The 27,446-nt window shown below is 46.6% G+C and overlaps 1 protein-coding gene across 4 annotated transcripts in view; it reads right to left on the reverse strand.

The window, feature by feature from the left end:
* Positions 1 to 27,446, reverse strand: part of FRMD4B (FERM domain containing 4B) — a 113,953-nt gene that overhangs the window by 32,840 nt on the left and 53,667 nt on the right. For all 4 annotated transcript variants that reach the window (XM_017747215.1, XM_017747216.1, XM_008643599.2 and 1 more), the window contains exons 2-7: positions 26,037 to 26,102; positions 25,230 to 25,324; positions 23,630 to 23,722; positions 20,343 to 20,427; positions 8,842 to 8,898; positions 7,872 to 7,894 (exon numbers count right to left, since the gene is read on the reverse strand). In XM_017747215.1, the coding sequence (XP_017602704.1) occupies positions 7,872 to 7,894; positions 8,842 to 8,898; positions 20,343 to 20,427; positions 23,630 to 23,722; positions 25,230 to 25,324; positions 26,037 to 26,102 (419 nt within the window). The remainder of the gene's footprint in view (positions 1 to 7,871; positions 7,895 to 8,841; positions 8,899 to 20,342; positions 20,428 to 23,629; positions 23,723 to 25,229; positions 25,325 to 26,036; positions 26,103 to 27,446) is intronic.

The raw sequence follows: 27,446 nt of genomic DNA on the forward strand, positions 1-27,446 counted from the left end.
ATGTGGAGAGGCCATGAACAAGGGGCTCCCGTTGGTACAGGACCGCCAGAGCCCAACCTTCCCTGCAGCCAGTGGCAGCTTTGCCGGGGGCAGGGCTGCAGAGGCTGCCACTTGAACACCAGATAGCAGCCGCCTGCTCAGAGAGGTATTTGAAGGGGCATTTAAGAGCCTTCCACCCCCATCTGTGAAAAGGGCCCTGATAAGCAGTGCAGATGGCTTTTTCAACCCCAGCTTGTTGGACATCTAGGCTGTGGCTATGCTGTGGTTTCCCACCTTGTGCAGCAGCAACAGCTTTAGTTTCACAGCTCAAGGGGGACCTGCACCAAACACAAAGCATGGCTGGGACTGGACGACCATTCCCCACACTTGGACCAGAGCCTCGGACTGCCAGGCCTGACCAGCTCCAGCCCTGCTCCCTGAGCCCAACTTCTCTGCTTCCCGAGCACTGCCCGACTCTTGGGCAGAGCAGCAGCACCTACTGATCTGCTGGGGTTTGGTGACCACACACGTTGGCTTTTGGAAGATGGGCCAAGAGCACCAAGGAAAATGCAACATTTCTCCAGTCAGCTGTATGCACACACCTCTCCATGTGAGGACATGGTGAGCAGACAAACGGGAACATGAGCTGCTCCCAGAGCCACCTTGGCAGACAAGGCACTGCTACAACTTCCACTCTGCAGACAAGGGACAGGGTGCCAAGGAAGCAGCTCTTCGTGGCTAGAGAAAATCTGTGACCTGGAGCTGCCCTAAATCCTCAGGATTTAGGAATTTAAATCCTAAATTCTTTTACAGCTCTTGGTGTGAAACATGAATATTCTGAACACAAACCCTTTTGGTCCTTGGACCTACTACCTACAATGGCTGGTGAATCCTGTCCCACAGACCTGGTATGACAGATCCATGTTTAAAGACCTGCTTGGTCATACCCACAGCACATGTTAGCAGTGCTCCCCTAACAGACCAGACAAAAGCAGAATGGCTCTGCTTTACCTGGGGATTTACTGCCAAGCAAAGATGGATATTCACAGTTGATACAACGCTTGAAGGATCCCAAGCCCTTCCTCACAACAACAGACTGTTATTTCTAACATTCATGCTTTCTTCCTGTTCACACAAAAGTCAGCTTAGCCATATTAGTTGTGGGTTTTTAGCATGTCTGAGTACAGTAGCAAAGTTTAAACCCTGTTATCACAGCCCAGCTGATACAGAGATACATGGAACCACAAGAAAAATAAAGCGTCCAAATAATGATAAAGACCTGACAAATCTGCAAAAGCAAAAAACTGAGGTTGAAAAGCTGTCATTCCATTTCCTCAAAGCACCAAATACACCTCACATGACAGATCTCAGCCACCATGGGAAGCAAAAGCAGAAGATTTACTTTTGCTTTTCTCGAGTGAGTATGTTGTTAGGAATCAGACCAAAGCCCAAACTCCTGCTCACAGATGAGGGTGCAAGACTGGAAAAACTCCCTGTAGACCTGAAAAAGTTTTTCAGATATTCAACAAAAAGGAGGTGAATACATTATAATGCAAAACCCATTAAATGTGATTTTTACAACAGGAAAAGGCCATGTGTTTTAATACTGAACCTGTACTTAAGGGGATTTCTAGGGACAAGGGGAAAGATCTTTTACACCTATGGCTGTCATGATGCTACTCCAAGCCTGGCAGTTGTGACAGCTCGTCCCCTGCACTGGAGACAACTTGGGGGATGATGAATTTCCTGGCACCGTGCTTGTCTTGTCTCTCATCTGTTTTGGATGCAGAGCACACACAAAAGACCTCTCTAGGTGGCTGGGTTGTACCCACTCTAGCTCTGCTCTCTGAGTTAAAAGTACTTTAAAAATAAAAGAAAAACCAAAGAAAAGTACTGTGGAGGGACAATTAAAGATGACAAAACACAATAACCCCTTTTCTGCCCTGCTGGAAACTGTACAAACATCATGCATATGAAATCTAAAAATTACTGTTCCTTACCAAACTGCCATAATTGTGTGTGAATATTAACAGTTACATTGCTATATACAAGTAGTAAATCCCATGAGATCAGGTTATTAAATTACTGCAAACATCCTTTTTTCCCCCCTCTTCTTCTAATCCTTTTTGCTCATTTCCACCCACAGTGCTTCCACCTAATTAATCTGCTACATAGTAAGTGTTCTATACTAATTCCTTGACAGCCCTTACAGAACTGCTTTAAAATAGGAAATTGTAAAAAAAACCATTAAAATTACATCATTGCAGGCTGTATATGCTTTGGTCTGCCATGAACTGGATGAATCTACAAGCAGTGCCAGTGGAAAAAGCCCTGTTGCTCTGAAAAGTCTATCCAAAAAATGGCACCTTAAGTACTTTTTTTTTGCTATTTGCACCTGGTTTGCATGAAAAATAAAACACCAGGAGAAAACAATGTCTTCTTCTCAACTGCTGCCTCAGTGCTGAGGGAGATGGAGCTCAGCAGTTCCCTGCCTGGCTCCCTTCTGCTTGCTGCCTTTCCTCAGATCCTGTTCCTCATGGCAAACCTACAGGGACTCACCAACGAAAGAAAAAACTTCACCCTGCTAGAGAAAAATCACTGTAGTCTTCAACCAGCTTTCTTTGAAAAGGATATAAAATTCAGTTAAGCTCTTGGGAAAGTGGGTATCTGATACCTGTCAGTAGGGGAATCATCATCATTGTATGAAATAGATATGAAACATGAGACTTTCCCTAAACTTGCTTATTTACTACCTTGGTTCATCAGATGTTCCCAAACCAAGCAAAATAAATAATCAAACCCCTCAACTAACAGGCTCTGAGTAAGTAGACTTTTGCTCATCTTGTCGTAAATTAGCTGTTTATTGAAAAAGAGGCAGCTGAGGAAAGCACACAGCTGGGTTTGACCGAGACAGAGTTAATGGTTCAGAGCCAGTGCCTCACCAGGTATTTAAAGAAAAAGTGCTGGGAGTCACAGCTGAAAGGCAAAACACACAATGAGTCACTTGGCAAACAAGGGCCGAGGAGCACAAGGGGCACAAGGCAGCGCCAGTGCTGAGCACTGATTTACAGCCAGGCAGACTCAGCCCACGGGGAGCTGGGGGCAGCCTGGAAAAAGGCTGAGGATATCAGTGCATGGGCGTTTCAAAAGTGCATTGCATGGAAAAGAACATCAGAAACTGAACTACGGTGCTGGTATGACAGGCACCAGATGGATGTTCTGAGAGTGAATCCTCTGGTGACCCACCAGCTCTTTTGTATCACTCACTGATAGAGGTGTGAGGGAATACTTGGGGCTGAAAGAGGATCCAGACTGGGCTCCAGTCTTTGGCTGCCAGATGAGATGTCCCCTTGTAACTCATCCCTGAACTTGTCTTCCTGCTCCAACCCCAGTCCTGGACATGGCCACAACTGGAGTTTTGGTCACGTGAACCTGACAAGATTCCCAAAATCAGGATGGACAAGCCACCTCCAACAGACCTCAGGTGTGTCCTGTTCCTCAGGGTACCTTCATTTTGAGGTTAGCAGTAGAGTGAGCAGGTGCTTTGCTATCAGACAATTATTAACTTCTTTCCAACAGCTATTTTCTAGCACTGCCCACGTTATCTTTCCCACATTCTTTTCTACCAAGAGATCTTCCAGTTTGCCTGGCAAAACATTCAGCTTCCCAACAAAACACTACCCAAAAATCTCACACTGAGCACTCACTTTTAATTAGGAGCAAATTGTTAATACTACTTTCTGCACCTAGAACAAGAACTTCCACTTTTTTTTCTCAGTAGAGTTTTAAAGTTCAGGAGTTTCTGAACCAATTACTCCATAGCCTCAGTTGCAGGGCTATCTCTCACCCAAACCTTTTCCTTTTACAAACTGCCTTTATCACCCCCATAACGATAAACCCCGGTGCCTTGCACATGTCAGCTATCAGGAATTCATTATTTTGTCTGTGTTATGTTATACCAGTCGGGAGTTATCTTTGCAGCCCACAGGCCAGAATCAAAAACGAATGCGTCAGCTATTTAAAGAAAATAGAAGCCCTCCTCCAGCAATTTAATTAACTTCCAGGGAGCATGGCTGGGTTTCAGTCCTGAAAATGGTACTGGGGAAAATACGGTCCAAGATTATCAGTCAGAAAATAAACTTCTTTTTTTTTTTCCCCCAAGTCACTTTCCTTATATAGTCCCTGTAGCTAATCTGATTTTAATAAACATTTTTCCAATGCTAGGACAGCATTTAGGACTTCTCAGTTACAAACTGTCTCTCTCATTAAGCTACAAAGTATATAGTATTGTACAGCATTTTCGAGGGCAAATGCTTAATCTGTAAACTAAATACAGCTAAATCATTTATTTCCCAAGGAAGCCAGACTTTATATGTTGCATATTTACAAGATGAATAATTAACAGACTGCCAAAACATTAAGTTTCTTTAAAATTTAAATAAAATTCCTAAAATAAACAGAATATGTACGTTTTTCCCCCAAAACTCAGCCATGCCAGAAGATGCAATTTGAATCATATCCTCTTTCTAAAACCTTTGCATAGAGATTAAAAACCAAGATGTCGTAAAACCAGGCTTGCAGATTTTTCTGTTTCATTTGCAAATACAAGAGTGGAGGAACGCAATTAACTCACACAGAGTTTCAAAACTCCAATCAATGACTAATGCTTGCTTGGGGTTCCTATTGCAGGAGCTGGGTGAAAAGTGCTGGGAACTCAGCTTAAACAGAGGAGCAGTCAACTGGAAGCCATGGATGAGTCGTGAAAAGCAAACACGAGCCAGTGTTACATCCTTCCTCTTGAGCAAAGTATGCCCAGCACTGCACAGGAAGGCAGAAGGGCAGGAATGTGCAGCATCCCAGCCTTCCTGGGGACAGCACAACTGCAGGACTGTCCAGAGGAACTGCTCTGCCCAGGGCAGCCCTGACACCATCCCAGCTCACTGACCATCCCTTTGACATCCTCTTCACCACACACAGCAGGGAATTTTCTTGGCTGGGATCACCAGTGGGGTAAACAGGAAAAGGAAATAAAGGGTACATGGTGAGCTACACTGGCCGTGGTCTGCTGCCACCTTTGTTCCTCATTCCTCCTGTGTCCCAAAGCCAGTCTAGGCTGCCTTTGAGAATCCAGAGTTGTCCAAACCAGGACACGCTGCGGGTGCAATTTTGAAGCATGTACTTAAGTTTTACAAAGATGTCTTCAAAACCAGGTCCTCTCAAAGCGGGACTTGGGTGGTTCATCTCACATAAAGCCTCTCTCCAAATAATAAGGCACAAAGTAAATGATCATTAAGGTCCCTTCCAACCCAAACCATTTTATGATTCTATGAAACCCCTGTCCTGTAAGAGCCCAGCTCATGACCTTGGGGTCCTACTGCAAAGCACCTGCAAGGGTCAAACCCCAAAGTCCCTGGTATTCCCATGCTGCCAGTGCTACCAGACTGCAAAGTCCCTCCAGAGTGACCTCTGTGGTGTAGAAATCAAAAGTTTTTCACTTTCTCCAATCGCCCACGTGTCAGGTTTGCTCACTGAAAAGAAACAGATTTCCAAGGAATGCGCTCACCCACTCAGCATGGGGCAGGGGAGGGTGTTGCTCAGGAGGCTGCTGCTCCCTGCCATCAGGGCGTTATCTGAGAATGTGAGCAGTGGATTGGGAAAGAGGCTCCTGTAGAATTTTGAGTCTGATACGTTCAGGCCCTGGTACAGAGCTGACGTCAGCGGGAATGCTACACAGTGACCCCACCACAGGATGTGTCCCCATGGAAAAGCTGCCTATGGGATGTGTGTGAAAAATCAGGCAGGAAGAGATCCCCAGCATTGCCTGGACTGGCCCAATCCTCACTTCAGAGAGCTAATCTCCAGGACTTCAGGCAATTCCTGTATTTACCCACAATCATTCAGCACTAGTCCAGTACCAAAAAAATCAACCTGCACGTTCTCATGGAAGCAGAAGTGGTGTAAGAGCCACATTCCAGAAGGTGATTCAAAGCAGAATGGCCAAATGGCAGCGAGCAGAGAACACACTAAAGGCATTGCAAAGGGAGGCAAATCACACTGCACAGGAGCACTGCTGCAGGACAGTCTGTGCACCACAGCAAGCTGGGCAGCAGAGGCCAGTCCTTCAGTATCATCATTAAGATATGCTGGTAATTAAGCCAGTGCTTTATCAGCACTGGCCCAAAGGACCACTTGTGATCTGTGACATGAAATTCCTTCACTCCTGGTGTGCTCACTGGGCCTGGGACAGCTGGCCATGCTCATTTGCTACGGGGGCATAACATATGCTCAGTTTAACAGAGGAAACAATTGCTGCAGCTGTTTCCATGCAACTCTTAGGAGAATAGCTGCATTTGGAAATCACTCTTGTAGCAGAATGCTCTTCCCTCCAATTTTCTTTACATACTTCTGAAGGTAATCATGGGCAATCCACTCCTTGCAACGTGTCCAGGGAACCATGGGAAACAACCACAGACACAGTTCTTGGCCTCAAGAAGCCATACTTACAAACCTATTTATGGTAAATGATAAGGAGGCAGTGTTAAGTTTAAACCACATTTTCACCACTAAAGTGGTTTTTAACCTTAACCCCTGATCTTGAGAATCAAGAAAAATGTGCCACCAGTTGCTACAGCTTAACAAATTACTTATGGTGGAGTCAGCAGTGATTTTCTGGTTATCTGTGCCTAAACTGAGCTAAGCTTAGGGTGTCCCTGTGAGATAAGACAAGACAAGGGGTCTTCCTAGAGAAAAACGCAGCACACTACAGGTAAAAGCAATATACTGGGGATCACAAAGCAGGTCTACAGCATGGACGGGAACAGAAATGGTCTGCACAGCCAGCCCAGCCAGCTGGTCAAAGACATCTTTTTCTCCCTGCAGGTGTGACAGCACGCTGAGGAGGAGACTTTGATGGACTTCACAGAGCGTGTCCTTCAGCAGAGAATGGACAGGCGTTTGAAGGGAAGGGGTCTAGGGCATTGGCATTGACTTGACAACTGCCCCCTGGAACGGAAAGCAGAGTCACTCTGGCAGTCAAACGTGACTTGCTCTCTGCGTTTGGGCAGACAGGTCTGTACTGAGCGCTCTCCAAAGCTGTTGTAGCTAAAGTGTAAAACACACCTCTCCTCCCATATGGAAACTCAGCAAGTAGTAAAATATTAACATGACCAAAGCCAATCTTCTGAACTTCTATTTGCTTGGTGAGCTCTTTCGAATGGAAGGTCTTTCCCCCTGGCTCCAGCAGGAGCGAGTGTGACCCCACCTGCTCCCCACAGCCCCTTATCACAATCAGAGCTGGGTAAGATGCACCTTCAAGGGGAAGCCCAACCTGATGATGCAGCTTTAAACAGCTCAAGCGGAGCAAGGGGGTCCCTCATCAGCCACAACACAACTGCTGGGTCAAGTGCGGGGAGGGAGAGGCCCTGGGGCAGCTGCAGGAGAACACGGCTCATTGATCCCCGTGGCAGCTGACAGCCCCACATCCCTGCCCGTGCTGCCACTGCACGGGCACGGCTGTGGGCAAGGTCACCCACATGGACCCAAACACAGTTCTGCAGGAGCACAGGCAAGTTTTCTTGGCAAAAGTTTGGCAAAGCACAGGCTTTCTGGCAGGAAGTGTGGGAGCTTTCCCCTTCTCCCACTTTGGCACCCACATTTGGGAGGGGAGCAAAGCATGGTAGCCTGAAACACTGTTTTGACTCAGAGTTTGCTCACAAAAGGCATTACTCACCCTGCAGACTCAGATTTTATCCAGCCCAGCAGCACATTTCACTCTCTTTGGGCACTGCTCGCAGCTGGACTTTACCCCCATTTGTGATTGTTTGCAATACAATGCCAACACAGAAAAACACATCCATCAAGCACACCAGTATTAGAAAGGAAAATGTTATTACCTGGAATAGTCCCCTTTGGCTTCCTACAATTGAAAAACAGTGACAGAATTAAAACATGATCTCTTCAGAAGCCCTCGATTTTCCCAGCATTGTTCACTTCCCCACTCCCACAGCTCTGCGGGCAGATCCTGACCCCCGCCACATTCCCTGCAAAACACGGAGCCTGCCTGCATGTGCTCGAGAGCTGAACTTGGCCCCTCATGCTCCCAGCTGTAGATAATCCACCTACAGCATAAATACAACTGCTTCCAAAATGGGGATGAATTTCACATCACAAATCAAATGTCGCTTTTACTGCACAAGAAGTGAAATACAATTCTCCTTCCTCTCTCATCCAGGCAAAAGTTGGCTGTACAGTCAGCAGTTGGGAGGAATTGTGCTCACTCGAGATGAAAACAACGGTTCAGGCAGATCAAGCTGCTGCAGCTTTGCTGGGGCACCTTGTCATTGACAGTGCAACAGGGGAAAACCGCCAATGTTTTAAAGGCACAATTTTATTTCATAGAAAGCGGCAAATAACTGGAGTTTAAGTCTCAGTACAACAAAACTAGACTAATGAGAGGGAAAAACTGACACTGTATATTTCAACATAACAGAGGTATCAAAACCATATGCTCTGAAAAGAAGATTCACAGGCATAATATAGCCGATTTAGCTGCAATATTTACACTTTTCTTCCCAGATCTCTGGAATGTATTTAAATTAGGGTAAGTGATAAATTGAATGGAAACCTGCCCAGATAAATGACTTCCCTTGATGAGGTTTTATTCTTTCAATTTAAAGCTCCTCAAATAAATATTTGTCTTACTCGCCTATGAGGAAAGTAACTCCTATATGTTCCAGCTTCCCCTCCACTCCCCAGCCGCGGAAACCATCAACAACCCTGCGGGGGCTTGTCCGTACGGAGTGGGGAAAAAACCCCAGGAAGGGGAATGTGCTGAGCCAAACAGAGCCGGGAAGAGACACTCACCTGGAGCACCAGGGCGGCCAACTTGAAGACGGTCTCGCTGTCCACTTCGATCTGCCCCTGTGCCGGAGAGAGCAGAGCGTGAGCGGGCGCGCCCGGCCCGGCCGCGGGGGGGGCGGGGAGGGGGCAGCGGGGAGGCGCCCCGAGCCCTGCCCTCCGCCTGCTTCCTTTACAAATCTCGCTGTTACTGCATTTCACGGGATGCTGCTCCGTGTGACTGCACCCGGGCTCACCAGGACGCGGTCCCGCACGCTGCCAGCCCTTGCCATGCAGCAACGAAGGGTTTTTAATGGCTCGAAGCACACACCCTTGTCGGGGCAAGGTTCACAGGTCACAGAATCAGAGACTGGTTTGGGTTGGAATCATAGAGTGGTTGGGTTTGGGACCATAACAACCATCTGGTTCCAAGCCCCCTGCCCTGGGCAGGGACAGCTTCCACCAGACCAGGTTACTCCAAGCTCTGTCTAACCTGACATTCAACTCTTGCAGGGATGGGGCATGGCAGATACATGGTTGGATGGCACCCAGGAGCACATATCAGCTCAACAAGTATCAGTATTTGACAAGATCTAAACCCCTGACTCAATCTAGAAGAAAAGGTATTTCCCATCTCAGTGCTCTCCAAAGCACAGAAGCTGAGCTTGGGTGCATCTATCCACTGGGATAGCCGTGTCCCAGCCAAGAGAAGACCAAGAAACTACATCATCTCTTGGTAAAGAGTTTTATTGCTTATAATTTTAGGACCGTTCACTCTTTGTTGTGATGGTGGTACACAGCCCTCTGATGCTAAAGCAGTCATACTGATTAATCACAAAGACAGCATAACTGAGTCCTTTGTCCTGCTAAGTCTGCATCCTACAGTGCTCTAGAACTCCTGTGGACTTGGAAGAACTGTTCAGAAAAACTGCACAGACCCCATGCTGGAAATCTCCTGTGCCTTGAGCCCACTCCAAAAGCTGCCCTGTCCTACCACCACTGGGTACTCAGAAACTCCACAGGTGCCAAAGCATCAAAACTACACAAGGATCCCGTTTTTTTCCCCCTGCTTACAAGCTTAAGTGCAAACTTTCAACCAGGAAAACCCCTGGCCTTGGTTCTACTCTGGGACCAGCAGAGACACTGGAAGAGTAAAGGCGATGTACTGACAGTTGCAGCCTTTACTTCTCCTGCATCCTGCAAACAGTGGGTAAAGCACAAAACTGAGCCTATGAAGCAGCCCAGGAACACAAATTTTTCTTATTGACCTTCTGCAAATGGAGATAGTGGACATGATGCCTGCCTCCGGTCACTGAAATTCCAATACATCCTTAGTCCCCAGGATGTGTTGGCTGAATGAGGAGACAAAGCAGACCGAAAGCTGAAATAATGCCAAAACCAGGGCAGCAGGAAGATCTACAGAATTACATACAGATACAGGGAAATGACATCTAGAAATATATTAGGGCACATCTGGAGCTGAGCTAATTTACCACAGCTGCAGGTCTGGCCCACAGAGCCTAAATTCAAAAGTGAACAAACAAATAATTCAATTTTCATGGAAAGGAAGTTTTTTTGCCAGCTTTGTCAATAAAACATTCTGGCAACAGCACTCCCCCAGGCTTCTCTGACAGGCAGACCAAGAGGAATTTCCCCTTCCCAACAGGTGTGGCAACAGCTATGCAGAGTAGCCTCCAAAGAATTCCCAAATATATTTTATTAGAAGGAGAGGAGGGGCGCATCACAAGTTAAGAGAAAAAAAACAGCTTGAAGTTCATCCTTCCTTCAGATCTCTTTCATGTTGATGCTTAAGAAAAGAGGCAAGATTGAAGCCCAGAAGCTCTTTACATAGGTGCCATTTTCAGGCACTTTGTTACTTCCAGGTCTGTATCAGGTTAGTCTTTGTCATGCACATCTGAGCTGGCTTTTTGAAAGCTTAAATTGCATCTTCCCAAGCAGCCTCTGAGGGCAGCTGTGGTGGTGAGAGGATTACGGGAGATCAGGTCACCCCTGCACCACGCTGTCCTGCGCCAGCAGGCAGAGAACCCAGACATGGGAAAATGCCAGCACACAGGAAAGGTGAGATCTGGCTCGGCAAAGCTGTCCCTGGATCACAAAATCGGAGAAAACAGGGCCAGAAGGGGCCTTAAAAGCTCATCAAGACCATCTCCCTGCCCCAAGGCGGAATCAGCTACATGCGGCTCATTGCCTTTTAAGCCTACAAGAAACGAGGAGATTTAACTCTCCAAAGCCCTCTCGATTTATTGCTGGCTCCCAGATAAGCTTGGTAAGCATCGAGATAACTCGATGAGCTGCTGCAGCAGAGTCTCTGCTGACCCACAGCAAGAGCTGCTGCTGGCCTTACAGGGGTGTTTGGGACTTAATAGCCAAGCACCTCCTCACTTTTCATCTTCAAAGCACCTCACAGCCATTAGCTAATTAGCAATAGTAATTACGAGGCTGCTCTTCTGTGTTTATTTGCTTTTTCCTAGACACTGGCCTTTAGACACTATGGTCACTTTACTGGCTGCTATGGCATGGCCACAAGTGTTAACAGGGATCCCACAAACCACTTCATTTAGGGTTTTAGGAGACCAAAGAGAGCATGGAGGAGGACTGGCTTCTCTAGGTGATGAAGTTTCAGTCTTTGCTTTCAGAAAGAGGGATTTGATGTGCCAGTGCCTTCAGCTTCAAACGCATTTGCTTAGAAGCTGTAAAGAAGTGAACAGGTAAGTAAGAGAGTCCTCCCTAACCTGACCTCTCGAAGACGTTGCAGGTGTCTTGGCCAAGCAAAGGGGACAAACAGGTCACCCCAGGAGCAGGGCTGCCACCGTGTCTCTCCAGCTGCTGCAAACCTCAGAACAGGATAGACCAGCCCTAGTTATTATCCTGTATCACCACACAGCAACAGTGGCAGGAGAGTGGGGCCACTCTAAGCAAGGCTCAGGAAAAAAACAAAAAAAACCAACCAACCAAAAGAACAACCCACCCTTTAAAGGGACTAAAATCACAGAAAAAAAGATGCAAGGGAGTGAAGAGACTGCCATGAAGACCTGCAGTAGCTAAGTAGCAAGCCGGGATTTGCAGCAAAGGATGCCAAAGCCCAGCTCAGCCTGTATTTGACAGACTAATGCTGTCCAAGTGACAGTGTCTTGGACAATTCTCTCTGAGCCTGGAAGTATTTTTCATCATAATATAACATTATTTGCCATCTGGCTTCCCAACTGGCCATTGCTGTAATGTAATCCAGCTCTGCCCTGGGCTGTCATGGAGTTTGGACAGGCCTTGACTTGACACAAATCCAGACAGTGATATGTGTCACTCTGGAGTGCAGGACCATGACTCTCCCCACTCACTCAGGCAATATTTTGATTTTATGATCATCCTTCAGCCTGGAGGTTGGAAGACGGGGGTTTCTGTTTCAGGATTGCTTTATCAGCAAGGTCAGATTTCAAAAACAGATGAGGAAAATGACTGTAAGAAGATTAATTTGCAATGCCTGCCATCGCCAGGGTAATTCAAGCAGAGACTTCAGTGAGCAAGTGGGGGGCCCTGAGAGCCAGGGCAGCCAGTGCTCCCACAGCCACGTGCTGAAGATGAAGATGGAAGGTTTTCCTAGATTTATCCCAAGTGGGAACAGGGTCACCAGCACAAGGTTAAGTAGATGTATGTCATTCAGATAATGGAATCTGAGTCTTCTACATTTGAGATGTAAATGAGTTCAAACAGACTAGTGACTGCAGCTCCAGGAAGGGGATGAAACTGATATTTTTAAATTAGAGTTTGCACAGGGACCAATCATTTTAACCAGTGAGACTGATTCAGCCAAAAGACCACTGGCTATCTAAACCCTGCACTTGGTCCAGTGGATTCAGGTGGTGGCTTTTGTCATCCTGATACACATCATAGTAATAAAAGGCTACAGCAGGTGTCCAAACTGGTTGGCGATTACTGCAGAGCAGGAGTAGGTCACTATCTCAGCATCTGGTAAAGACCAACTCAGCCTTCAGTGCCCATGGGCAGAGTTTAGCCCCCAGTTCAGACAGCAGCTCAAGTCTTTTGCTGCACAGACATAGACTTAGAATGTGATAAAAATCACAAGCTCGGTTGTGAATGGAGCAGTGAACCCTCATTAGACACAGCAACAACACTAGAATTTACTGCCATAGAGATACAAGTCTGAAATCCTCATGAAAACTCAGATCAAGAGTGGTGATAGTCAGATGAGCATTAACTGTGTTAAGCAAATCTTTAGGCTGCAAACTCAGATTAAAGCAGGTTTAAAAAAATAAGCAACACACAGGAACTGTCATGTTTAACTCTTTAGAGCCAGAGCAAGAAGTAAAAGCGGACATGGTTTGTTCAAAACACACATAACCTCCAGAGGTTAAAGACTGACAACAAAAACATTTCACCTGAAGATTTGAGAATTCAGATACCAACACACCTGTTCCCTCAAACCAATTCCTTAAAATTTTTATGAGCCAAAGACACCCCCAAAAATGCACACACTATGATTGAATAGCCTCAAGACAGCCACAATATTGAATATAATTACCAGTGGTTACCGAAAGGTGTTTAAAAAAGCTGAAAGAAGGGTGCAATTAGTCAGAGGGAAAGAAAGGACCCAAACGTCTTCAAGATGTTCAAACTGAAGCAGGCAATTAGCTGGGTGTGGACCCAGCACAAGTGAACAAAGCAGTGCCAGCGCCCCTGTGCCCTTATCCAGCACCATGGTGACTTCCCACCAGGGATGCAGCATCCCTGCTGTGTGTCCTGGCAGCCAGAGGATGGGCTGGCAGGTCCCAGCAGTGCAGAAAGCCTAGCAGCTTTTCAGTGTTTAAGGCTTTTTTTGGCAGGTTAGGGAGGGCAGTGGGTGTTGGCCACAACCTGTTACACCACACAAGCTGCGCAGGAGGAACTAGGTCAGGCAGATCCTGTCACTCACCCTGTCGGAGTGGCTGTGCTGGGTAATTAATTACTGCACAGAGACAAACACTGGCAGCACATGGATAACCTCCAGCATTAAATTGCCTGTCCCAATTACCAGCATTCACACCTATGTCTCAGTCCTGGTGGAGTCACCTGCTGTTCACACTGCCCTGCAATGCACTGGAGGCACCATCCCACTCCCTTCTGCATCAGATGTGCCAAGCTTTGCTGAGCACCTTAACTGGGACTCACTTCCCAAGGACAGAAACTCTGAGCTGAGAAGAAGCACAGCAAAGCAAGTGACTCCAACACCTCAGGGAGGTAAAGCAAAGCACAAAAGCAGCAGAATACAAGCTTTTTAAGGAGCAAATGGCAGTCTGTTCCTCCTGACCTTCCTCAGAGGAACACTTCAGATTTCCTCTGGTGCTGCATTTCCCCCACGGGGCCCTGCAGCCTGGGTGGCTCAGGAGGCCTCACACCGCATTTAGATGGTCCATGATGTCTTTCACTTCATGCATGAAACCCCACAGCCCTTCAAACCACGTAAGGCAACACAGCCTGAGACCAAACACAGCTCAGTGCATGTGCAGAGACCAACACAGCTCCCTGCTGGCCAGACCTGCTGCTTCCCACCTCAGGGGCTCAGGCCAACCCAGCCCGAAAATAAAAGCTGTTAGTGCCTCGTGGTGAGGAACAGCTTCAGGTTTCCCTGTTACACCCTTTATTTTGCTGTCTCTGCCAGCCACTCTCATCCATCTCTCTTTGCCTTTTGTGCCTCAGCCAACACTTAGATGAAACTCCAGGGACAGGAGCAGCTACTTGGAGACTCACAGTGCAACAGGAACACGTTTACTGTCGCTTTTTTTTCATTAATATAAGAGTAAAAGCAGAGAATGGGGGAAAGACATAAAGACTTCCCTGTTTGCAAGCCAGGGTACACAGCAAGTGTCATTAACCTTAACATGTAATCACAGCCTTTCGCTTTCCTGCCCCAGCATCACGGTGAGATATCCAACACACACAACAACTGAACAGGCTGAGCTGTCGCAGCATCTTTGCTCTGTGGCCAGGAGATCAAAGGTGCAGGACTCTTCATGGCAATTAACCCTGTCGTTAGTTCAGGAGGAGGTGAATAAATCAAGAGCTGTGAGGTACAAAACTCTGGCTGCAAATCAACTGAATCTTCATATGCAATGGGCCAGCCCAGCTGGAACACAACCTGCACCTCCTCAAGAGCCTCACAGGTCCCTGGGGCACCATCACCCTTTACAGCAGGCAGCCTTGGATCGACCTCAGCACTCTCAGAGGAGGCCCTGCACTAAACCCACACCGTGGCCAAGTCCCTCCCCAAAGCCACCAGCACAGAACCATGTGAGGTCTCCTGGAGTAACGAGTGGGGGGCCCCATGGGGATCTGCCAGTTTACATCAGCGTGGGGTTCTGCCTCCTCCTGCTGTCACATTTTGTTCACAGGCACAACCTCGCTCCATCCTCCTCATCTGCTGACACACTGCTCTGGAGGCTGGGCCATGGGGGTGGCTGCCATGGCAGAATCCACAGGAGAGAGCAGCCCTGGAGGAGCAAAAGGCCAACTGGTCCTGCTGGACCTTAACCTGGGCTTTCCATGTGCTGTCTTTGGGAGCAGAACAGCCAATTCAGGCAATGGACAGAGGGTATTTAATAGCCTTGGCTAGGATCAGACTACACCGTGTTACAAGGCTACATGGGAACATTCCCCTCTCCCTTGAGATGGGGAGAATTAGGAAATATCCATTATAAAACTTTTGAGAACTCTCTGATACATGACCACTTTGCTCTTCATGAGCTGGAAACCCACCAGACTTCATGCTCACACCAGGGGTCTGTTTCAACAGCTCTTCTTGGTAAGCACTGATCTTCAGGCTGCCAAGTGCTCACAAGCATTGCTGTTCATGGAGCTATCACAGTTACAGACTCCTCTGAAAACTTACATTTCCTTTAACTTTTCTCTTTTTTTCTTCTTTTTTTAAAGCAATTCTTACAAGTCCTTGAAACAAATGGGAAATTAAATAAACCCACCCAGAGACACAGAGGAAAAAGGGAACACAGCCAACTTGACCAAGATCTTCATTTACAGAGCATGTTTTAAGGCCTGGCAAAGACTCAACCTTATGGCTGCAGAGGTATATAGAGGTTAGCCCTAATGCATAATAAATTTGACAGTGCTTTGCTAGCCAAGTAGGGTGTTATTTTTCCAAACTTGGCTGCTTCAAAAGAAGAAAAGACTAATTTATCTTTCCAAATTTATCATCAGCATATGCGTGACCAGTTCTGACCCACCTCCCTAAAAATATCTGAGCTATGGTCATGGGCTGTGCAATAACACACTGAACACGTTACAGAGCTCCCTGTGCAAACACATCCATTCTGAGATACCCGTTTCACCTGGAACCAAGCACCAGGCTTCCACTCTCAAATTCCAGCTGTACAGTAGGTTTCAGACAGCTGTAAATCTTAACCCAGCTTCTTGAAGTCAATGACAGGAGAGAACGCTTTTAAATTGAAGTTGTCACCACTGAAGGTTTTCAGGCAGCGATACTCACTCAAAGCCTTGGAAAAGAGAGGCACATAAGAGAACGAGAGCCCAGATATACACAAAGCACTTCCAGCCTTTGCATTCTCCCAAAATACATGTGGATAAACGAGTTTTTAACCAAGTTACTGGGAGGCACTTCCACAGACCTGGATATATAATTATCACCAGCTCCCACCTCCTGCTCAGTGGTCCAAGCTGTTCCTGGCAATGGATGTGGCTTTTCCAAGCTCCAAGAGCAGGGATGAGCAGGAGCCAGGCAGCTGCTGGGACCACACAGGACTGACAGGGCCTGGGGACTGCAGCACCAGACCAGGGGGCAAATAGGCAGCTTGACATGAAAGGAGGGCAGGGTGAGAGCTCTGGCAGCATTTGCTGTCTCAGCCGGATGCCAAGGTTTGTGCAGTGAGGGGGCATTGGGCACTCTGCAACAGCAAATGTTGTGATCTGTTCACATGCAAAGGAGGCTTCACAAATGTAAAAATGAGGTCTCAGCCCTCTTGTGCTTCAGGCAGAGGGGTCTCCCCTGGCTCCCCAGCTGCTCACAGGCAGAGGAGACTGCACAGAGAACAGCACAGGTCACACAGGATGCACGAATCTGGCATGTGCCAGCAAACTTCCCAGAGGCACAAAGGAGATTTGACTGCACAGACGAGCACAGAGGTGGGGGAGTGGGTGGGGAGTAGAAAGAAATAAATTTTTGGCAGCTGAGATTTTATTGTCTATCTCGTCCCCTCCTTGCCAAAATGTCTACAGAGATTGCAAAATGCACAAACCCCAGATTCCTCCAAGTCCTGGCAGGGTAAAGCAGTACCTGATTTGCAGCAAGGAGCAGTTATTTGCAAGAAGGAATGTGGGGTTGGAAGGTGAGGAAGAGAATCATGGCTGTGTACTGCAGAGCACCAAGCAAGCCTTCACTCTCTTCAGAGCTGTCATGCAGGTTTTGATTCCATTAGTTATTACTCATAATCATATTTTGTAATATGTTATATAACTAAGAATATAGTTAATATGCTTTATTATTTACTCTAATTTTTTATTCATCTGCGGAAAAATGGCCAGCACACATTGCCCAGCAGCTCCAGCCTGACCTCAGAGGTGCTGGACTTCCTTAGGGGGATTCCATTCTCTTTGATTAGATACAGCCACTAACAGGATTTCACACACAGATATCTCGAAAATACTGTAAATATATTTCTGATGCAGCCTCTGAACCTTGTAAGCCCAGGATAAATCCCCTCTACAGGAAGGACTGGCACAGAGCTTTGCCATTGTGCTGGCTGTGCTCACGCAAGCCTTTGTCTGGCTCTCCTGGTGTGTCCCACGTGCCAGCAGGAGCACTGGCATGCCCATGTCACAGGCAGGGAAGCATCAGCCTCTCCCCCTCTGCTCAGAAAGCATAGAAGCCATGGGAGCACAGGTACCCACACACTGCTGTGCTGTCAACACATGCCAGGCTCAGGAATGTCACAAGAGCACTCAAGCATCAGGCATTTCCACCATCCTGGATTTGGGTTTCCCCTATGGGGAAGGGCTACAGTGAAAACTTTGGAAACACCTTTGTGAAAGCAAAAAACCATGACTGACTGACTTTTAAGCAATCCTATCCACACAGGTCTTAGCACACCCCAGGTATTGCAGCATTTATCCTGAACCACATTTCTGACCCACACAGAGCAGAGGCTTCATGCAGAGATCCATGTTAGGATATTGCCCTGGCAGGGCATCCTCTGGCACTGCCTGTGCACTGGGGAGCTCTCCTGAGCACATGGGCTGGGTCTGGGTTGCTGCTTTTTGACACACTGGGGTTTCCTTACTCCATGAATGCAGCAAGGAAAGGAAAGAAATGGAAAAAAAAGAAAAAAAAAAAAGGAAAGGCAAAAAAGCCAAGCTGAGGCAGGTCTAACCTCCTGGAGCTGGATTAATGACTGAGAAATGTCAGGGAACATTCCTGGCTGTCATCAGTGAGCATCAGCCACTTGCCTCATGGAGCTGGGGATCTGCTCCTATTCAGACATTGCTCATCCCATGGCTCCTTCCCTGGCCCACAACTGTGCCAGCAGCACCATGGGAGAGGACAGGCTGTGGAAGCACATCTGAGGGGCCTTTGTGCATCTTCCTGTCCATAACCCATGGGCTTACAGATGAGGGTTGGCCCCATGTGCCCTTCACGACTACTTGAAACCGAGAGACTGACCCTAAGTTTGTCACGTAGGACAGAATATTTTTACAAGAGTTAATTGGAAGGTTAAAAGCTACTTGAGCGGGGCTCTTGCGGGGGGGGCCACGGGCATGAGCTGGGCTGTGAAGCTGCCAGGACAGAGAGGGCTGCAGGCAGAGCCAGGACTCCCCAGCTTTCGCTACATGCTGAATCACCTGGTGCTTCCCATAGATCCTTCTCTCAGGAGGAGGTGATGCTGCTCATCCTCATCCCTCTGCTGCCCACAGAAACTGAACACAACAGAAACCCTCTGCTTGTGGCAGTTTTTCTTGCAGGAATGGGGAAGCCACACTTTGGGTTCCTACAATTACAGCACACACCTTGCAAGCCATAGGGTAAAAAAAGACCCAGCCTGCCTTCAAACTTTTTTTTTTTTTTTTGCAACCTTTTTATGCTTCTCTTCTCCTTTGCTTTCTGTTATGCTTTATACATACACATAAACACATATAGAGAAACCCAAATGTTTTAATATTGACTAGGGCTTGTTTCAATAGCAGTGGCATTTTCTACATTCCATCCCAAAACCAGACCCATTTTCCAATTCCAAAGTTATTTGTGCTATCTGTCCAGTTAAACTTCTCCAGTTAAGGAGCAATTTAAGGATGGCTACAAGTTGCCAAGACCCTTCAGTTTAAGTGGCAGGTATGTCAAATGGAGATTTGCTTTTTAATAACCATAACCAGTGAGGCCCCAAGTTCTTCGAGCATCTTTCAAACTTTAGCATGTTGTAAAAAGGCACCAATTTCCTCCACTCTTTCAGAAAAGAATTCCTGTACAAAGCACAGTCACAACTTTGCCATTAACCACTTTCTATATTCTTCCATAAAATAGTGAATACTGGATACTGAATAAGAATCCTCCAAAATCTGAAGCATATCAAAGGTAAAAACTTTGGCTGGCTACACTGAGCTCCACCAGCAGTTAGTGATACAGGATTGTTTCCCAAGAAAAGGTTGTAATAACCAAGTGACCCTCTTAGACTGATTGAACTGTGAGTGAAAACAAAAGGCACCAGAGTTTGACATTAACTGGAAAATCTGAGAAGCATCAGAGTAAAGTTCACTGAATTGCAGCTACACGTAGGGGCATGGCAAAGTTGGCTGTCACACCACTCTTATTCCAGACCAATGTGTATCTGCAGCAAATCAACCTTATTTTTTAAGATTTTGATTACCACATCCTGACGTGACTTTTAAAAACATGTATTTTACCAGTTTGAACATTTTAAGAAAACAGTGGAAGCCTTTCAACCAGAAAGTAAGTACAGAAAGTATTCCAACAACTGGTTGTGATTGCTACTTTATAGGATTTGCTCTTACTATTTGCTGTTACTTTACTACTTCACTGAATTAAGGCAGGAAATAAAGAAATTAGGGACCAAATCCACAACATAGGACCTTCCTCATAGGCCTTTTCTTCGTAAGACAAGTTTGATTCAAGGTCAGTAAAGAGATGCTTGCCTTGAGTGTTTGCTATGCAGAGAGCAGGAGGATGTGCCACTGAGCAGAGCCTACCTGGGGAGCTACAACCCAGATTTCAAGTAACTTGAAAGCTTTTGAGTATTTAAGACTCACTGTAGAGCACTGAGCACACAGCAGGGCTGTGAAAGCAGGACTAGAACCCATCATCAGCCTTATCCATTTGCATGAAGCATCAGCATTCAAGGCAAGGAGAGTCAGCACGCTGAGATCTTAATACTTCAATTAGTTTTGGAAATCAGACACAGCTCCTACTAAGTTTGCAGGACTGTGTATGTGGCAGAGGAGCAATAGAAGAGAGATGCGCCAGAAGCTCCGAGTCTTACCTGGTGTACACAGGACTTGGCATTCAGAAAAAACAGCTCTACTGTAGTTTTGTCCTTGAGAAAGGAAATGCTTTCAATGTAGAACCTGAAAATTAAAAAAAGAACCAAAAAAATGAGTTACTCTCTTGAATAGGTTTCATCTTCCTCCCAAGTAATTTTATTTCCTCAGTGTTTTGTTCTCTAGCAATAAAATAGCACAGAGGAACTATGAGCTACTGCACTTAATTTCCTGCCTATTAGGAGGGAAGAAGCAGAAATCACAGGCTGACAGCACACAGGGAACAGGGACTCCTGGTTCAATAGATCCCAGATATCTGATGCCTTTTCAAATGAGATGAAAACCCTGTAGAACGCTACAGGAGCAGAGCCCATCCCTCCTCTGCAGGCGAAGTCACAGCAGTGGAAAAGGCAATTCCAAATGTGTTGCAGGTGGGGAAGCCAGTCCAACACTCTGCTGGAGGACAGGGGTTGCTGGCAGCCCTGCAGGACCACTTTCCTTCCAGGAGGAGAGCAGAAATGTTAATCAGAGCCATTAACTTTCCTTCAGGTTCAGATGCTCCCACCAAATGCTAGGCAGAAGACACAACTTTTTTGCAGCCAAGCAAAGACCTGGACCACCACTGCCTCAGCAATGCAGATCACCCCAGGGCTCCCCAGTGCCTTGTCCTTGATGGCAGGAGGGCTGGATGACAAACACAGGGCAATCAGAGCCAGGCCAGTCTCTCCCACAGCCCCATGGTGCTCTTAAGGCTCCTGACAGCCTCAAGCTCCATCCCCTAATGACTGCACTGATGATCATCTTGGCACAGATGATTTGCAAGACATTGGAACAAGTCCCCAGCAGCAGCACGGAGCACGTAGTAGGGAGCAGTAAAGCTGGGACCTGCCACACGTGTCAGGAATGTCTGCAGTGTTTATGCTGTGACTTCAGAAAAGTGAGACATTAAATAGTAATTGCTTTAATATTTCACATTCCTATGGCGTGTTCCATCAAATTAATTTTAAAGCACTCTCCAGAACGCCTCTGCAGATAATTTACCCATTTCACAGGCATGCAGCCTGTCCAAGGGGCAGCCCAGCAGCCGACCCTAGGCATTTGAAAAGCTGTTATACATTTCCATGACCCATCTTTCTCCATGAACTCTATGAGCCACAGGTATTTCCACCCTCTCTTGATCTCACCTGATACATTTTTTTTCCAACAGCTTTGCTAAACTTTATTTTAAATACCCTTGAGTGTTTCTCTTCAGTAATGCAGAGCAGAGGGCAGGACCCACACTCTTCATCCTTTCCCAACCTGCTGCTAGACCAGCCCTTCACAGAGCAAACCTTCCTCAGCCTGCTAAAACCTTCACCGAAACATGATTTTCCTCAGCTAATGACCTCATTTGCACTTCCAGTTTCTTTCAGCCAGGGTCAGGTGTGGCTGACTTACCCTCAGCAGCAGGACAGTTCTGGTTCTGAAGAGAGTCAGCTCCCAGTCATTGCTGGTACAAAGCAGGAAACTGTAGGATCTATGGATTTAGGGTGGGGGCACAGGGGGCACTGCCCCCTGCTCCAGCTGTGTCCTCATTCTCTATTTCCTCCGTGGTACAAGCTGTACCCTCTTATCAGCCCTGTACAGATGGGGAACACTGGACCAGAGATAAGGATGTTCAGGGCACGACAGGCACATTCGGGAACACCATAAAGTGCACATTCTGCTTCTATTTCCAATGCTGTCAGCTTCCTTGAAACTAAAATGACACTTCTGTAAGTCCTCAATCTGCATCATAGAGCCCTTCAGCTGAGTGTACCGTCCAAAAACCTCTGTGACTGGATTGAGTTTATGCCAGCTGGCAATAATTAAAATCTCAAAGGATTATCATGTTTCCTTATTGAACAGCAAAAGCTCAGGGATGAGAAGTGATGAAGAAAAAAGAGGAATCTGCAGATTCCTCCATTTCCAGTAATGCAAGTGGAAACTGCAGATTTTGAAGTGGCTTTTCTGCTGGAATTACGCATTTTCTATGGAGCAGGCAGTTTCTGTAGTGTTAATTATTTCTGTAACCTCCTGCTCTGCATCTCACTGTCCACCTCCTTGGTTGCCTGTTTTGGATCTCATGACCCCAGAGCAGTCAGGCTAAAATTTCCCTTCTAAAAGTTGATCTTGCCAAGCCCACTCCTCACAGATTAACTCTTGCCCAAGTCTCTGCACAACCTGTCCTCTTGAGGACCATCTTGCAACAGAGAGGGCCAAAATGAAAACCATGAGCAAACAGCAAAAATTCCAACCAACAGAATGCTCAAGTTATAGGATTGCCTTCACAGATTTCTTGGGCTGCCATAGGCTTTAACCTCCCAGATCCTGATCAAACATTGTAAATATAGTGAGGAGCGCATCATCCCTTTATAAATGGAGCTTTTTCTTTCTTAAGTGTGGAAGAGGAGCTCTGAACACCACCACACATCAGCACGTATGTAGCCAGAACAAAGTGCCACTTGTTTGTCCCATTCCCTTGATGACCAGTGGGGGACATGGGGAGGCGACGGTGCCGACTGACCCAGCTACACAAGAGGCTCTGCCTTGGAAGTGCTTCAAATAATTAAGCACACAAGGCATAAATTTACCCAGATCTGAAAAGCAAATGAGGTCAGTCTGCTCTCATTTTCCCTCATAGACTGCAAGGAAAACAAAAACTCCAACAATATTAAGAATATGATGCTTGATCTTTCCTGCCAGCACAGCTCTGTTTCGTAGGACGTGGGGTTTTTTCAGGCTCTTAACCAGCAGAGCTCTGCCAGCAACAGCCCTAAAGTAACGCAATTACATTGGCCAAAATCATCATTTTGCCAGGGATTTTATTCTTTCCTGGGGACTGGTTAAGCTGTGAGCAAAACAGCCATCAGCAATCCCTTTAAAGTACAGACAACCCTTAGGTAAACAGAAGGAAAAAAGTAAGTACGGTTGTTTAAATAAACTATATTGCAAGCTAGCACATTTAAAGACAAGTCAGGCAAAGAAGATATTTAAAATACAAGGTTTTAAACAAAAAAATCCCCAAACCCACCCTAGGAATAATGTCCTAGTAACAGTTTAAAAAGTAGAAGGTTCCAACCTACTTTATTTCATAGTGAAATACAAAAGAGAGCAGCACGTAGCCAGGGCCTAATCTCCTTCTAAAAATAACACATTGCTTTGACATTTATTTCGTTTATCAAATCTGTAATCAGTTATTTTAAACAAAACCCCCTGGTGATAAATAAACCCAAGTGGTAATGTTTGCTTGGTGGAAACAATTACTCACCTAACGGCAAAGTACAAAGTTGCTGGCCCTGGTTTCTTGGGCAAGTCATGGTCCAGGACACGGTGATCCAGCTGCAGCCAGACGCTCTGACCTCTATGGAAACAGGTTGGGGAGAAGGTTAAAAACTGGGATGGAAAATACAGAAATTGGTTCTCTTCAGTGCCCCCATTTACTCCAAGTGTTACTTTAAAAAGTTGAAGACTCAGCTCCAAGGCAGGCAAACATCTCATCAAATTACTTCCTTTTATTTCCTAACCCTTAACCCTGAAAGGCTGAGCCATGGGTGCCCTCCAGAGGCCACACACTCCCTCTGAGCACCCAGCCCTGTGCACACACCAAGGCAGGCACTGGAATCCCACTGGAGTCTCTGGGGAAGCCAACAGCTTTCAGATAATCCCCTGGCAGCACTTTAAACCTCACTGTGACTCAGTGCCAGCAACCAAAAACATCCAGAAGAATTTCATGGCAGCTCCTCTAGGGGAAAAAATAAGCCAAGTACAAACAGTATCCTCAAGGGATTTACAGAAGAGCTGGGGGAAGGTATTTTCCAGCAAGTGGAAGGACAAGGATGTGGCAAAAATATTCTAGGGATAGCCCAAGATGTGAGTGGCTGGTAAAAATATCACGGTGCTGGGGTCAGGGCCCCAGAGAGAGCGGCTCCTGTCAGCTCCATGAACTCCAGCGTGTCCCCAGGGCCAGTCCTGCACCTGTACGTGGGATGTGCCTCAGCAGGGCGGCCCCAAACACGGCTCTGACAGGATTTGTAGGGGAAGCCTTCCATCCAGGACTGCACAAAAAGCGGCGACGGAGAGCAGCAGGAACTGAAGCTATTCCCATTAGACAAGAGGTTTATTTAGGGGCTGTATTAGTGCACAACTCTGTGTCCCCACTGCCCTAAGCACCTCTGCTCCAGCTTTTCTGGGGGAGCTGAAGGTAACTCCTCTGGAGACGCTGGCCCTGCACCCAGCAGATGTGGGGAAGCATTTCAGTGCCCTGCTGAGAGATGAGCCTAAACACCAGGTGAGATTGCAATTAACCCAGCTGACTCTGGGTTAGTGCCATGGAACAGATCTCCCACAGCGCTCCGGAGCCTGGACAGAGCACTGTGCCCAGGCTCAGCGAGAGGAGAGTGGCTCCTGGGCAGAACTAACCTCATAGCTCACTCTGCTCGGGAAATTTGGGATTAAAATGCTCAGTAATACATTTGAGATTCAGGTGAAAAGCAGTAGGAGCAATTTGTTTTGGAAATAAATGCAAAACATTTTTGTTGTTACTAAAAGTGCAGAGGAGGAAAGCTGAGGGTATTCACATGGGAAATTATCACCGAATCAGTTTTTTCACATTGTGAGACAAATATGAAATGTGAAATCATCAGGAAAGTATTTTACAAGGATTCTCTGGTTTGTGCCTGAAGATATTTTCCAAATAGTTTCTGTTTTGTGCCTTCCCCTTTCCCTAGCCAAGCAGCACAAGGTAGGAAAATCTTTCTTCTTTGAAAGAAAAAGTCATTTTTCCATCATGCCAAGCTGCCACGGTTTCAGAGATAAGGTTTTACATTGCAATAATGACACAGCTGTTTAAAATAAATAAACACACTCACGTATCATCGATAAATGTTATCCCAAAATACTCCTTTTCTTTCAGGTTGAAGTGTGAGGCCACCAGATCCAGCAACTCCCGAGACAAAAGTTTGGGCTATTGAAAGAATAAAAACAGTTTTTAATATTAATAGCTTATTTTTAAAAAATAGCTTTTAATATAAAATTAAAAAATTCTGTGCAAATACTGACATTTGAGTACACATGGCAGTACTAAAACCCTGTTGTACAACTCCATCCAGAAGTGACATATCAGACTCAGGGTGTCTCTGTGGAGCTGTGTGGGATTTGTGGAGCATGGAAAGGCAATTCTGTGCTTAATCCATGACATTAAGCTGAAGGGCCCAGACTAAGTGCTGCTTTCCTCTTTCTGGGGTAGAAGGCAACATCCCAGGCTTTCCCACACTTAGAGCAGGAAGGATCTTTCAATTAAGAAAATATTGTGCAGTGGAGGATCTCGTGCTTTGAGTTCTGCTATGGGAATAAAACATCCTCAAAACCACAGGGTTTTCTTCCCATCTAAATGACAAAAAAACACCACCACAAGGGGTGTGTTTAATATACTCAATGAATTTTGGTGAAAGCAAAAGCTGAATGTAGAAGTGCAGATATTTTGCCCACGATGCACAGGGAAACCCTTCAGATAATCCAGATGTCAGGAGAAGCACATATGCCTGAGCACTCTTATTCTACTCCTGTGAGATTTTCTAGTAAGAGGTATAACTTCAAACCCCACTTCAGCTCCTAAAAGAAAGTAAGCAGAGAAATCTGGCACTGGCTTCCAGTCCCCAAAAGAGCGAGGTCTGTACCTGAACCAGCAGCTCCAAGTTCCTGTCATCGAGGAGATGCACCTGGCAGTGCCGGCCCTCGGTCATCTGCAAAGACAGCAACACAGCCCTGTCAGGAGGGTGGGATTCCTGGCTTTCCTGGCTTGCACCAGAGCACACGAGGCTTGGGGACAAGGACAGTGTGAAGCAAGTGTCTGATTTTGATGGATAAGGGAATTGACTCCATATCCGAGCTGAGAGTCCTTCTCCAAGGACTCGATGTGGGGAGCTGCCTCAGCACTCTCAGCTCCTGTCAGCTTCAAGCTGGAATTAAGGGTACTTATCAGCACTCAGGATCAGATAAAAAACCCATAAATGCTGTGAGAATTAAATGTGAGGATGAGCCAGCCTGGCCAGTGCCACATCCACAGCCTTTTGCTCTGGTGAGAAGCAGATGACCAGCGACCCATGAAACCCAGATCTAGCCAACCCTCCTTGCAGATGAAGTCTTTACTAGCAAGTTAACATTTTCCCTTGGACAGCTATTGGAAGTCATTGCCTCCATAGGATTCTTACATAGGAGCTGCACACATCAGGAAGGTGCTTGAACTGTGGGATTAAGAATGGGATGAGCTTTTCAACCTCTGATGCTATATCTGAACCACTTATTTCATGTCACGTTTACCTCCTGCAAACTAAGACTGCCTCTCTTTAAGAGGCGAGCAATTCAGAAATAGCTGCCCATTATGCCCTTTTAATATCTGCCCTTTGAAATCTAATACATTTCAATGAAAGCTTTTACATTATTTAATATCTGTTCTAATTCTGGGCCTTTCAGCAGCATCAGTGAGGACCAGCTTTGCAACACTCTCCGGGTGAGAGCTGGTGAAGGAAACCTTGCTTTCATATTTATTCTTCCAGCCTCAAAGTAACTCACTTTCCTGACAGCACAAGCTTCCAGCCGACTATAAATTGTGAGCTGTGAGCAGAGGCCGGGGGTGGTTTGCTTAGACAGGGGCTCCCAGAGGGATTAAACAGTAACACGCAATGGTTTCTCCTTTCACATCCCTCTGGCTCCGCAGGGACAGGGACAAGGACAGCGCTGAGCTCTAGTGCCACCAGCACCTCTCATCACCTCCTGCCCCTGTGCATGCTGCACACCCAAGCCCTACAAAGACTTAAAAATAAACACGATTTATCCGTGATTCCAGTAGAACTGAAGAGACCTCCCACCTCTGCCCAGCGCGGCCCCGTTTGCACGGCGAGGGCTGCCGAGACACAGGCGCCTCTGTCACCAGCCAGCCCTTCTGCCCCAAGCACCCAAATCAACAAAGCTTCATTGTTCCAACTAATTGAGCTCTCTTTGACCACAAGCCGAGAGGGAGTGCCCTCCTGAGGAGCTCTGCAAGCAGGTCAGAGATGAGCGCCTGCAGGCACAACTCCCTGTAGGGA

The sequence above is a fragment of the Corvus brachyrhynchos genome, unplaced genomic scaffold, assembly GCF_000691975.1.
Source record: "Corvus brachyrhynchos isolate BGI_N302 unplaced genomic scaffold, ASM69197v1 scaffold91, whole genome shotgun sequence".
NCBI lineage: Eukaryota > Metazoa > Chordata > Aves > Passeriformes > Corvidae > Corvus > Corvus brachyrhynchos.